Raw genomic sequence first — 14,695 nt, 5'->3', positions numbered from 1 at the left:
GGGTGGGTGTGTTAATCAACCTATGGCCCATATATACTGACAAACTGAACCAGTCATGGGCAAAAGAGATTATGATTGGCCACTGTAAAGTTCCTAAATTAGCTCCTTCCAGCTTGACTCTACAACCACGTCCAACAGAAACATTGGCCGTGAAAATCTAACTAGTCCATCTGTCAAATGATACGGCTGTTCAGCAGGGCGACAATTGCCCTCCTCAGAGACCCCTTTTCCCCAGGGGTTTCCTCATCCTATGCGTCCTCTCCCAGTGTGTCAAATTTAGAATGATAAACTCCCACACGAGCTTTGCTAATTCACCAATCTGATGTTTTTTCACAATGCTGCCCAAACACAAGTGGTGAGGTGAGTTCCTTCACCAACAGATGATACTCGGGCGGCACAGTGGTTAGCACTACTGCCTCATGGCACCGAGGACCCGGGTTCGATCCCGGCCTCGGGTCACTGTCCGTGTGGAGTTTGCATATTCTCCCCGTCTGTGTGTGACCCACAACCTAAAGAGGTGTAGGTTAGGTGGATTGGTCACGCTAAATTGCCCCTTAATTGGGAAAATAAAGAATTGGGCACTTTAAATTTTTTTTAAAAACACAGGTGATACTAAAACTTCTTTCATTGGCCCCGCCAAAGTTCAGTCTTGTGTCACTGAATCTGAGCATTCAGTATAAGAGCTCAGAGAGTTGGAGGTAATATATTAGCAATAGTTAATGGACAGGAAGCAAGAATAGGGACAAGCAGGTCATTTCCAAGTTGGCAGACAATAACTAGAAGTGCCTTAGGATCAGCCATCTCAACCATTTGCAAACTATATTAATGACAAAGAAACAGAAAGTACTGGATTTATGTTTGTTAACTATGTAACGCTAGATGGGAATTCACCAAGAGAGTGGTGAGCCTGTGAAACTCACTACCACAGAAAGTAGTTGAGCCCAAAACATTGGGTGTGGTCTTCCCAAAAGGGAGCACAGTCCCCTAGCGAGAGCGTTTAGCCGCGTGTTTCCCGGCACTTGCAGTGCCGAGAAACACATGGCTATTCAACGTAACTCGCCTTGAATAAGGGACCTGAATAGGGAACGCGCAGCAGAGGCTGCACATAGCCCCGGGTTTTTTATTTATACAGAGTGGAGCTCCGCTCGTCGGATATGAGGGGCCCCCATCCCCTGGAGCCCCACAGCACCCACAACTGGCAATCGTGGCTGATCGCGTGCTTGCACCTTGGCAGTGCCAACCAGGCACCCTGTAAATGACCAGTGTCAGGGCATCACCCTGCTCAAAGGACATGCAGCTGGGGGCATCCGATCCCCTGGGAGACCCCACGAGTGCCGTTCCCATTTGTGGGGACCGTACCAAACAGTGCTCGCCTCCGAGGAGAAGGGATTGAATCCCAAAGCCTCAGGTACCTCAGGAATTTACACATTAGAGTAAGGCTTGCTGCCTCGCTCTAATATGCAGATTTGCTAAATGGTGATGCCACCCATTGTGGGCGGGATTCACATCACAAAGTCTCGGGAGATTGGTGTGAATCGTACGAGGTGTTGTGAGCCGGATAGATTCCAAAGCGGGGTCTCCCAGATTTCAACCGCTCGGCTGTGTTGAGCCACTTTTCCAGCGCAGTGTGATCGGACGATCGCGCCCATCATAAGTTTTCCAAGGAGCTAGTTATAGCTTGGGTGAAAGGGAACACAGGATATGCGGTGAGGGGGGGGGGGGGGGGGGGGGGGGAGATGGGATTCCACTATTCAGTTGGATGATCAGCCGTGATTGTGATGAATTGCGGAGCAGGCTCAAAGGGCTGAATGGCTCCTATTTTCATAGTTTAAACATTAGGGCCAGACCGTTCAGGAGAGATGTTAGGAAGAACCTCTTCACTCAAAGGATGGTAGCAGTTTTGGACTCTCTCCCACACACAGCCGACGAAGCTGGAACAGTTGTTAGTTTTAAATCTGAGAGAGATAGAATTTTGATGAGCAAAGATATTAAGGAATGTGGGCCGAAGGCAGGTTTATGGAGTTAGGTCACAGATCAGCCATGATGTTGTTAAATAGCGGGATAGGCTTGAAGGGCTGAGTGGCCTACTCCTGTTCCTATGATCTATGCTTCCATGCACGGTGGACAATGGGGAACCGGTGGATGTGGTGTATCTGGATTTCCAGAAGGCATTCAACAAGGTTCCACACAAAAGCTATTGCATCAGATAAGGGGGCAGCATGGTAGCATGGTGGTTAGCATAAATACTTCACAGCTCCAGGGTCCCAGGTTCGATTCCTGGCTGGGTCACTGTCTGTGTGGAGTCTGCACGTCCTCCCCGTGTGTGCGTGGGTTTCCTCCGGGTGCTCCGGTTTCCTCCCACAGTCCAAAGATGTGCGGGTTAGGTGGATTGGCCATGCTAAATTGCCCGTAGTGTCCTAAAAAGTAAGGTTAAGGGGGGGTTGTTGGGTTACGGGTATAGGGTGGATACATGGGTTTGAGTAGGGTGATCATTGCTCGGCACAACATCGAGGGCTGAAGGGCCTGTTCTGTGCTGTACTGTTCTATAAGGGTGCATGGTGTTACGGCTAATGTATTAGCATGGGTAGAGGATCGGTTAACTAACAGAAAGCAAAGAGTGGGGTTAAATGGGTGTTTTTCTGGCTGATGGTCAGTGGCTAGTGGTGTGTGCCTCAGGGATCAGTGTTGGGACAGCAATTGTTTACAATTTACAAAAAGTTTGCAGATGACACCAAGATGAGTGGTAAAGTGTGCAGAGGACACTGAAAGTCTTCAGAGGGATATAGATAGTTTTTAAGTGAGTGGGCAAGGGTCTGGCAGATGGAGAAATGTTGGTGAATATGATCCATTTTGGTAGGAATAATAGCAAAATGGACTTTTATTTAAATGGTAAAAAACTGCTGCTGTGCAGAGGGACCTGGGTGTCTTTGTGTTGGTTTGCCGGTGCAGAAGCAAATGGAGTTTTGTCCTTCATTGCGAGAGGGATGGAGTTCAAAAGCAGGGCGGTAGAAGAATGAGGGGGGATCTGTTAGAAACATATAAAATTAATGAAGGGAATAGTTAAGATAGAAGCAGGGAGGTTGTTTCCACTGGTGAGTGAGAATAAAACAAGGGGGCATAGCCTCAAAATAAGGGGGAACAGATTTAGGACTGAGTTCAGGAGGAATTTCTTCACTCAAAGGATCGTAAATTTGTGGGATTCCCCACCCAGTGAAGCAGTTGAGGCTCCCTCTTTGAATATTTTTAAGGCAAAGATAGACAGATTTCTGAACAATACAGAATTAAGGTTTATGATGAGCAGGCAGGCAGCTGGAGCCTTGTCCCCAAAACGATCAGCCATGATCCCATTGAGTAGCGGAGCAGGCTCGAGGGGCCAGATGGCCGACTCCTGCTCCTAGTTCTTATGTTCTATAAATGAACACAAAGAGGCTGCAAAGAGATACACTCAGGTTAAGTGAGTGGTAATATGATGGCAGATGGAGTGTACATTAATGATCTGGAAGAAGGAACTGAGGGCACTGTTGCTAAGTTTGCAGATGATACAAAAATATGTAGAGGGACAGGTCATGTTGAGGAAGCAAGGAGGCTGCAGTAGGACGTGGATAGGCTAGGAGAGTGGGCAATGAAGGGGCAGATGGGATACAATGTGGAAAAGTGTGAGGTTATGCACTGTGATAGGAAGAATAGAGACATAGACTATTTTCTAAATGGGAAAAGGCTTCAGAAATCAGAAGCACAAAGGGACTTGGGAATCTGAGTTCAGGCTTCTCTGAAGGTTAATGTGCAGGTTCAGTCGGCAGTTCAGAAGGCAAATGCTATGTTAGCATTCATGTCAAGAGGGCTAGAATACAAGACCAGGGATGTACTTCTGAGGCTGTATAAGGCTCTGGTCAGACCCCATTTGGAGTATTGTGAGCAGTTTTGGGCCCCATATCTAAGGAACCATGTGCTGGCCTAGGAAAGGGTCCAGAGGAGATTCACAAGAATGATCGCTGGAATGAAGGACTTGTCATGAGGAATGACTGAGGGCTCTGGGTCTATACTCGTTGGAGTTTAGAAGGATGAGGGGGGAATCTTACTGAAACTTACAGGATACTGCGAGGCCTGGATAGAGTGGGCATGGAGAGGATGTTTCCACTTTTTGGAAAAACTAGAACCCGAGGGCACAGCCTCAGACTGAAGGAACGATCCTTTAAAACAGAGATGAGGAGGGATTTCTTCAGCCAGAGGGTGGTGAATCTGTGGAACGTTTGCCGCAGAAGGCTGTGGAGGCCAAATCAGAGTGTCTTTAAGACAGAGATACATAGATTCCTGATTAATGAGTGGATATGTGGTTACTCTCTGGCATGAGAATGGGAATGAGAAACATATCAGCCACGACTGGATGGGCTGAATGGCCTAATTCTGCTCCACCCTATCCCCATAACCCAGTAACCCCACCTAACCTTTTGGACACGAAGGGCAATTTAGCATGGCCAATCCACCTAAACTGCACATCTTTGGACTTGAGCTTGTTACGGTTTGGTAAGTGAGGATACTGAATTCAATGTGTAGGATAGAGGTCAGTGGTGATAGGCTGTTCAGGATGCTGAACACAACAATAATATTGTGCACTACATCCTCAGCATCACACTAAAAAACACAGGCAAATCTTTTCTTTTTAATGGAATGGCTAAGAACGGGTTTTGTCTAATGGTACACCCACATATTATACCAGGGTAGTTATATTAATCTGGGGATCCTGTCGCAATAAAACTCCAGCTTTACCTGATGTATCTTGACAATCAACATATGTTTAAAGTTGTTTCCTTCCCTGAAGAAATGTGACTTCAACTGTATAACTTGCCCACATTACTAAGCCTGGAAGTGAAGAAACTGTGACTAGACTTCAACACAGCATTTCATAGAATCATAGAATTCACAGTGCAGAATGAGGCCACTCGGCCCATCGTGTCTGCACTGACCCTTGGAAACAACACCCTTCACTTAAACCCACGGCTCCACCCTATCCCCGTAACCCAGTAACCCCACCTAATCTTATTCAGGGGTAATTTATCATGGCCAATCCACCTAACCTGCTTATCTTTGGACTGTGGGAGGAAACGGGAGCACTCGGAGGAAACACACGCAAACACGGGCAGAACGTGCAGACTCCGCACAGACAGTGACCCAAGCCAGGAATTGTACCAGGGTCCCTGGTGCTGTGAAGCAACAGTGTTTATCACTGTGCTACCATGTCACGCTTATACTGTGACCACAATAGCAGGTCAGAGGATAGGAATCCTGGGCGAGTCACCTCCCAACTCCCCAAAAGCCTGCCCACCACCACCACAAGTCAGGAGTGTGATGGGATACTCTCTACTTGCCTGGATGAGTATAACTCCAACAATACAAGAAGCTTGGCACCATCCAGGACAAAGTTGCCCGCTTGATCGGCACCCCATTCAGAATCATTCACTCCCTCCACCACAGACGCACAGTAGAAGTGTGGACGATCTACAAGGTGGATTGCAGAAACTCACCAACCCTCCTCAGGCAGCATCTTCCAAACCCATGGGAACCCCACCAGCTGAAAGTTCCCCTTCTAGTCACTCACCATCCTAACTTGGAACTATATTGTCGTTCTTTCACTGCCGCTGGGTCAAAATCTTGGAACTTCCTCCCTAAGAGCACTGTGGGTGTACCTACACCTCAGGGACTGCAGCCGTTCAAGACTGCACCTTGAACCACCTCGCCACCACCTTCTCCGGGGCAACTAGGAATGGGCAACAAATGCTGGCCAAGCCAGTGGAACCCAGATCCTGGGAATGAGAGAAAACACACCAAGGCTTTGACACTAGCTCAGTTCTGGTCTCTACTCCCTCTCTCTGTACTTCATCAGTTAGAGTATGTTGAAGGGTCTCCACAGATCCCTCCCACCTCACCCTCGCTTTCAAACCTTCTTCAATCACAATCCTTTTCTGCCCCAATGCTCGTCACACTCCCTTTTTGCTCAATATCCACCATCACTCCTCCATTTTGGAAAATTCCTGTAGATAACTCTGAAACAAGGAGCAGTGTAAAAATTAAAGCTATTAATTTTGCTGGAAAATAAACACTCCCTGATTATCACATCTGTTAATCGATCAGAGTCGAGGGTAAATACAAATAGCAGGCAAACAACAGCCTTGTTGTTTATAGGGACTTAGCTGCTTAATTTGCTGTGATCAACGCTAGGAACATCAGCCTTTGCTTCTTTTAAACAGATGGTTTTACTAACAGCAGTTATTGCAGGTGCCAGATGAAGCTTCCTGAGAATTTTTACACCGAAAACAATTTGAAGGATAACTGTTTATGGCACACTCACGATGGAAATGAGTTCTGACCAATGGTCATTCTTAAAGTGTTGACCAAATGGCTTCTTAAATACCTTGGTGACACTTGTATTTGAGTCTCAATTTTGGAACAGCTGATAGGTTGACTTCATACCAGGTCTGCTGATGTCTATCTCGCAGGTTGTGTTTATTTCTGATTTCACTCAGTTTTTCTGTCTGATTAAATAATATTGAAGTAAAAGGGACTTTACCTGCTACGATCAAACCCCAAAGCAGTCCATCTGCTCCACCCAGAGTCTCTCTTATCACAGACTGACTCTCCCCAGCCCAGCCACCAGCCCCCCTATCCCGCAATCCCTCAGTCTCCTCTCGTATCTGCTTCCCAGATACTGGGAGAGATTCTCCGCTCTTGCCGTGCCGGGATCTGTTGTGAGCAAGAACGGAAAGTTTGGCGCTCCAGCCAAAACTCCTTCCCCTTGAGCAGCACTGGAACATCCCAACCACAAATGAGGATGGGTCCTTTGGGCCAGTGTGTCTATGTTGGAATTCCAGCTGTTTCCTAGTGGAGATGAAACTTGCCTTTTAATTACAGTGTTCTCAGGAGTGTCTGGCTGGAATACATTGGATGGAAATAAACGCTTGAAGAATTTCAATTAATATGTTGGAGGATAAATGTTATAACTGTCACTAGTTATAACTACACCACCGTGCTTGGATGCTGTCTCTCCATCAGGGTGCTAACTACTTTGCACAGTATTATAAAAAAATCACATTGAACTGTTCAATTCCAATCACTCAGAATCTATTAGAAAATTAGCAATTAAGGCAATAAAATGTAGACTGTTTAATTAGCTTAAATTCTGTTATTCTCGATTTGCTTTTTGCGTAAAGTTCACTGCTGTCAGTCTTTGAGCTGCCAGAGAATGATTTTAACAAGGTCTGCACAGGGATGGGATCACAGAGGAGACAATGTAAACTATCATTTACATACTGAAATTAAACCAACAGACAGGTGTACTCTGCCCATCCTGAACCCATTCCAGTAAATTAACCGCCTGTTGAGCCCCCCACTGTTCAATGGTACGAAGCTCCCTGCATTGAGAAAATGAATCTACTCAGTAAACAGATGTCTGCCTTTTATAAACTAAACTGTGAAGGCTGGAGATGATGTTGTATTAAAAATGATCTAATCCCACGTGAGGGTGCTTAAATAGGCAAATTAACTTTCATCATACTGATGTGCTGGTAATATCACCAATCAAAACACGGACCAATAATAAAAAGCATATTTATCAATTCTGAAATCAGCAACTAGAAGCTCAAATTATTTTGATAATTGGAAATAGTTCCTTTAAATGTTCTCTATTTCATGGGATGCAACCTAACTCCCATCATGCTCAGGAAAAGGTTTGTTTCGCATTAGTCCTATTCAGGAGCGAGTTTGGATGATTTTTAAGATCTCCATGTCGCAGGAACTGTCGTGTTTTGCCCCGAGGTTAAGGTGCACATACATACCCTCCTAGTTAGTTGGTATTTCTGGGAGAAAAGCAGAGAATGTTGGAAACCGACAGGTTTGTTTGTATCCGAAAGAGGAAAGATGTATTTGTACGTTTGATGTCTGCTCTGTTATAATGAAGGTTTCAGGAGGCTTTACAATCAGTTTGGATTTTCATATTTGCTATGATTTCTTGTTGGTCCATACTGATTGAAATGCAGCTGGCGAAAGTGAACTATTATTTTTGGACCATATCGATGTTCAATTTAATAAATTACCAGTTCCCGATTTCAATCTCTGGAGGGAGGCAGCAACTCTGAGGTAAAGCCGTTGCTAGTTACTGGATGAGAGACAAGGAGCCAGTTTCCCATCCACACCCTTTGGAAAATGAGGCAGGAGAGAAAACTCTTCCCTGTTCTTTCCGCAGTGAGCTGACATACTGCAAGGGTTTCCTTTTAACTAGTATTCAGGAAACAGACTCAGGAATTTTGCTCTGGACCCCAATCCTTCAAATGAGGATACACCATTAATGGAGAAGGCTTTTTTGGACAACACAACATCTGAAAGAATTGTGGTGGGGTGGGGGCAGTGAGGAGGAAACAAGAAAAGGAGAGCGGAGAGGTTGAATGTAAGGTGAATGAGTGAACAACACAGAAAGGTTGATGATGTGAACTGGGAAATGGAGGGTGTGACTGACGGTGCAACAGCAGGAGTGGGAAATGGAATTGGGAAATGGAGGGCGTGACTCTGACGGTGCAACAGCAGGAGTGGGAAAAAGAAACAGATGAGAATGTTTCTGAATGGCCCACAGGTGTTGGTGGAAATTAATAAGACGCTTGTTTAACATGCAGTTTAGTAAATAAGTTAAGCAATGCAGCTACATTCTGTCTTTGGGGAAGGCTCAGTGCTGTTCATACTTATAATTCCTTTATCACTGAACTTTGATGAGACACAAACCTGCGAGAGCGAGAGAAAGAGAGCAATGGGTCTCTACTGAATAACGGTGGTTGAATGATGGTGTGTTTACCATGAGGACAGAGATATAGTCTTCATCAAACATGACATGAAGAACAATTTGGCATTAACCTGTATTGGCTTCTGTGCCATTAACTGTCTCCAGTGAGAAGCATAAAATCGTCAAATCTTATTCATGACACAATCAAGGCAGTTACAAAAAACTTAATTCTTGAGCATATGGAGGCAAGGTTTAGATTTAAAAGAAATTAAACTCGAATTAGTCATAATCATTTTCTGACCGTATGGGAGTTTGTAGCTTCCTGGAGAAAATATTCCAGGACCCCACTCGGATTCTTCAATTGGTTAATTTTCATCTTCACATTTGGGAGATTAATGAGTGGCTGGATTTCAGCCTGTGAAGAAACCTCCTGATTGATTCCCATTTCCATTCAAATCAACAGAAATGAAAGTCTGTGACAGGTGGGTGACCTATGCCACCATCTGATCAGAAGGCAACAAAAAATAGCCCAAAATGCCTTTTAGATTCACCACGAAATATATCCATCTAGATTCTTAACAGCTTTGTAAAGTTATCCTCTGTGCTTTGTCCTGTGCTATGGAATTTCTTGGGATGAAGCCTCCAAATGGGTCAGAAAATCAGAGGAAGGAACTTTGACTATTACATCGGCTCACTATCTGTACATATTCTATAGCCAAACATATTAAATGATAAGATGATTCAGTTGAGGAAATCATATATCATCATAAACAGCACAAAACGTGTGGTTAAGACATTAAATTACTGCCTTAATTCACTGTGCGATAGTGGGAATGATGCACATTAATACATTTGATTTTGACCGTCAATTGCTTCTTTTTGAAGTGCTCTGGTGCGATTTTTTCTACAGTAGTTGTGGGGTCTGATTATATTGTGTTATAATGTAGAATCTGCTGTAGCAGGTCATTTCTCACAGTGAATTTCAGCCAGTACATACGGGTATGTGTTATACATGTGAATCCAGCCATTTCATCAAACAGCTACCAGGTTTGTGCATGCAGGGTTGATCCACACATGCAGCATGCAGCCAGTAGTGATTATATTGCATTGTACCATACCACGCCTTATCATAGAAGTAATGGACAACATCCTCAACTCCTTGCATCAGCCAATGAGAAGGGAGAGACAGAAAAAGACAAGGACATGGGAGGTGACATCACAAATGATGAATTGTATTAATCAGAGCATTGGATAACATTGCAGTTACCAAAAAAAACCTAACTGACCTTTTAACCTAGAGAATTTCCATTTTAAAAGCAAAACTTTCACAAAGGGTTTGTATTTATAACCTGATAACACAGTGTTGTATGGTGCCCCTATGTAGCGTACTGCTCACCATTAAATGTACTGCTCAGTATACACAGCTCATTGTGTGATGCTGAATGGTATTCCAAGCTCCCCTGTTACTGTACGGAGGTCACCTGTCTAATGCACTATGAACATTTATTACACCATTTACTTTGTAGTTTATTGCTCTGTACATAGGCTCCCCTGCAAAATATTCGCCTCAGTACAGAGACCCCTTGTGTAAGGGTCACTGTGTTGGAGTGAAACACCGTGGACAATGTATTATTGCACAGGCCTCATGCCATTGTGTTCAATTCACTCAGTATCTGTTTCAAAATGCACTAACCTCACACATTGTCCAGGTGGATCACGGGAGCATTACTTTAACTTGTAACACAGAACAATTACTGTTAACATCAGTAAAAGCAAAGCGCATCTTAGTCCTCTTTCTACCCTCAGTGTGGACAGACCCAGCTACCTCCACCCTCAGCCTGGACAGACCCAGCTACCTCTATCCTCAGCTTGGATAGACCCAGCTACCTCCACCCTCAGTGTGGACAGGCCCAGCTACCTCCACCCTCAGTGTGGACAGGCCCAGCTACCTCCACCCTCAGCTTGGATAGACCCAGCTACCCCCACCCTCAATGTGGACAGACCCAGCTACCTCCACCCTCAGCTTGGATAGACCCAGCTATCTCCACCCTCAGTGTGGACAGACTCAGCTACCTCCACCCTCAGCTTGGACAGACTCAGCTACCTCCACCCTCAGCTTGGATAGACCCAGCTACCCCCACCCTCAGCATGGACAGACCCAGCTACCTCCACCCTCAGCTTGGATAGACCCAGCTACCTCCACCCTCAGCTTGGATAGACCCAGCTACCTCCACCCTCAGCTTGGATAGACCCAGCTACCCCCACCCTCAGCATGGACAGACCCAGCTACCTCCACCCTCAGCTTGGATAGACCCAGCTACCTCCACCCTCAGCTTGGATAGACCCAGCTACCTCCACCCTCAGCTTGGATAGACCCAGCTACCTCCACCCTCAGCTTGGATAGACCCAGCTACCTCCACCCTCAGCTTGGATAGACCCAGCTACCTCCACCCTCAGCTTGGATAGACCCAGCTATCTCCACCCTCAGTGTGGACAGACTCAGCTACCTCCACCCTCAGCTTGGACAGACTCAGCTACCTCCACCCTCAGCTTGGATAGACCCAGCTACCTCCACCCTCAGTGTGGGCAGACCCAGCTACCTCCACCCTCAGCTTGGATAGACCCAGCTACCTCCATCCTCAGCATGGACAGACCCAGCTACCTCCACCCTCAGCTTGGACAGACTCAGCTACCTCCACCCTCAATGTGGACAGACCCAGCTACCTCCACCCTCAGTGTGGACAGACCCAGCTACCTCCACCCTCAGCTTGGATAGACCCAGCTACCCCCACCCTCACCGTGAATAGACCCAGGTATCTCCAGATCTTCACCGTGAATAGATCCTGCTACCTCCAGATCGACAATGTGGAATGACCCAGGATTTCATGGTCTCACTCACCTTGACCATTTGAAGTGCAGTTACTTCAGATGTTTTTCCTTAAAACTTGACTAGGGGGAAGGATTAACGGAGACAGTTTATTTGTGTTTTCGGAGTATTGCTGTGGAGATCACCGGCATTGGAATGTTCCTTTATAACTTCACAATCATTGGCCAATAGATAAGTCACATTACAAAACATGACAACCAGTGTCATCATTCCTGAAAACATTTTACTGTAATATCCAATTGACTCCACTTAAATGAATACCAGAAATTTATAAAATGGACTATTTACACCACTTTTCCAAGTTATTCATTAATCACAGCCAGAAACTGGTTCAGAGCTTACATCACAACCTCTCCAAATTGTGTTGAACTAGTTTCTGAATGATTCAGAGTGTAAATTCCCTCCTTCAGTCTCCGCTCCACACATGGCGACATTATCTGGTAAATAAACCCTGCAAACCATTCACTATTGGTACGCTTTTAATAAATCCACCCAGATTTTAAGTCACTGTGAAACTGGTTGAATGACAACATCATCTATGACTTCTTGCACCAATCAAAAGTTAGATTTGTTTTATTCATGGCATGTGGGCGTCGCTGGCTGGGCCAGCATTTATTGTCCATTTCTAATTGCCCTTGAACTCAGTGGCTTGCTTGGCCTATCGGGGCACAATCAACCACATTTCGGTGGGTCTGGAGTCATGTGGAGGTCAGACCGGGTAAGGACGGCAGATTTCCTTCCCTAAAGGACATTGGTGAACCAGGTGGGTTTTTATGACCATCGACAATGGTCTCATGATTAGACTTTTTCTTTCCAGATTATTCCTGTATTCAAATTTCACCATCTGCCAAGGTGGGATTGGAACCCGCGGATCACCAGCCCCGTGACAATACCATTACGCTATCGCCTTCACGGTGATGGCAATCTAAAATCATTGGCAATTTGGGAAGCATTCCATTGAGACTTCCACTCATACAGAATCTCATCACATCTCTCAGGAATGCTTCAAAGCACTTCACATTTCATGGTTCACTTTGAAGTGTAGTAAATATGGTCGTCCCTTTATCCGGAGCAGGATTCCGAACTGAGAGCTATGAGGCAGTAGAAAGTGTATTTTACAGCTAGTTTCCGATTAGTGATATTCTCATCAGTGTAATTTTAAGACAAGAAAGACAATGCATGAAGAGGAGTTATACTTGTTGGAAGTACAGATTTAAGAGCAACAATGTTCTAGCTTCTTCAATTCTTCAAAGGGCTCGAACTGACAGTGAACGGTCCAGTCAGCTGACTGGTATAAAAAGAAAGGAATGGATCACAAAGATACCCGGCACCTGACAAAACAGGGACTGAGACTTTACAGCTGCTGCTTGTTGGGAAAACGACAGAAGACAAAAACAGTTAACCTTAGGGCGGCACAGTGGTTAGCACTGCTGCCTCACGCTTCCGAGGACCTGGGTTCAATCCTGGTTCCGGGTCACTGTCCACGTGGAGTTTGCACATTCTGCCCGTGTCCGTGTGGATCTCACCCCCACAACCCAACGATGAGCAGGTTCGGTGGATTGGCCGTGCTAAATTGCCCCTTAGTTGGAAAAATTGAATTGGGTATTTAATTTAAAAAGAAAAACAGTTAACCTTGACTGAAATAAGATGGGGACAGTACACAGTTCGGGTCTCCATATAACAAGTAGTTTAGCACGAGAGAAGGTGCAAAAAAGATTCATAAGGATGGCAGCAGAACGGTGACAATGGCAGGAATTCTTCCATTTTGGGATAAAGTTCTGTGATGGACATGTTGGGTATTTCCCGCTGCGGAGGGTGGTGGGAAAACATACCAAATCGTCCGGCGCTAACCCAATTCATTATGCGCTGAAATGAAAGCAAAATACTGTGAATGCTGGAAGTCCAAAATAAATGAAATGAAATGAAAATCACTTATTGTCACAAGTAGGCTTCAATTAAATTACTGTGAAAAGCCCCTAGTCGCCACATTCCGGCGCCTGTTCAGGGAGGCTGGCACGGGAATTGAATCGCGCTGCTGGGCTGCCTTAAAAGCCAGCGATTTAGCCCAGTGTTCTAAACCAGCCCCATACAGAAAATGCTGGGAAAACTCAGGTCTGGCAGCATCCGTGGAGAGAGAAAGAAGAGTCATACGGACTCGAAAGGCTAACTTCTCTTTCTCTCTCCACAGATGCTGCCAGCCCTGCTGAGTTTTTCCAGCGCTTTCTGTTGTTGTCTCATTAATGATGTATCTGGGTGTTTTGCGCCATATTCCGTGGTGGAGCAGGCCTGATGGTGTGAAAAGGCCACCCAACATCACTGTCCACTGTTGAAAAAGGAGAACCTCCTACAAATGAAGATCTATCTGCAGGAACATTAAGGCTGGAAGATGGACCCCTTCCAGGACACCTAGCCTGGAAGGTCCACCTGCAGATTCACCCCTGACCTACTACTGTGGTCATTCATAGAATTTACAGTGCAGAAGGAGGCCATTCGGCCCATTGAGTCTGCACCAGCTCCTGGAAAAAGCGCCCTACCCAAGGTTAACATCTCCACCCTATCCCCATAACCCAGTAACCCCACCCAACTCTAAGGGCAATTTTGGACACTAAGGGCAATTTATCATGGCCAATCCACCTAACCTGCACATCTTTGGACTGTGGGAGGATTCCGGAGCACCCGGAGGAAACCCACGCACACACGGGGAGGATGTGCAGACTCCGCACAGACAGTGACCCAAGCCAGAATCGAACCTGGGAACCTGGAGCTGTGAAGCGATTGTGCTATCCACAATGCTACTGTGTTGTAGCTCCAGTGTTGCCGAGGGTCTCCACCTTGAATTCTGGAGGCAGCCTTAGCCATTGTTCAGGTGCGTCCTGATATCTGCACGCCACTTTGTCCCAAATGTGGTTCACGTCGGTGTGTTTTGCTTAATGTGGGGGGGGGGGGGGGGGAAGAGAATTCTCTCCCCCATTGAACGCATCAGTGGGGGCTCGGGAGAACTCTGCCCAATTTACAGAACAGAAGGAGGCCATTCGGCCCATCGA

General features: G+C 45.9%; 1 protein-coding gene across 11 annotated transcripts in view; it reads right to left on the bottom strand.

The window, feature by feature from the left end:
- Positions 1-14,695, bottom strand: part of LOC119956020 (serine-rich coiled-coil domain-containing protein 2-like) — a 643,754-nt gene that overhangs the window by 5,022 nt on the left and 624,037 nt on the right. Inside the window, exon 12 of one of the 11 annotated variants that reach the window (XM_038782740.1) lies at positions 9,878-9,922. The exons of 9 other annotated variants lie outside the window; for them this stretch is intronic. In XM_038782740.1, the coding sequence (XP_038638668.1) occupies positions 9,878-9,922 (45 nt within the window). The remainder of the gene's footprint in view (positions 1-9,877; positions 9,923-14,695) is intronic. One more of the 11 variants, XM_038782741.1, reaches the window with a different exon arrangement.

Source organism: Scyliorhinus canicula, chromosome 22 (assembly GCF_902713615.1).
Source record: "Scyliorhinus canicula chromosome 22, sScyCan1.1, whole genome shotgun sequence".
In the NCBI taxonomy this organism is placed as follows: domain Eukaryota; kingdom Metazoa; phylum Chordata; class Chondrichthyes; order Carcharhiniformes; family Scyliorhinidae; genus Scyliorhinus; species Scyliorhinus canicula.
This window is presented reverse-complemented; position numbering and strand designations above follow the sequence as displayed.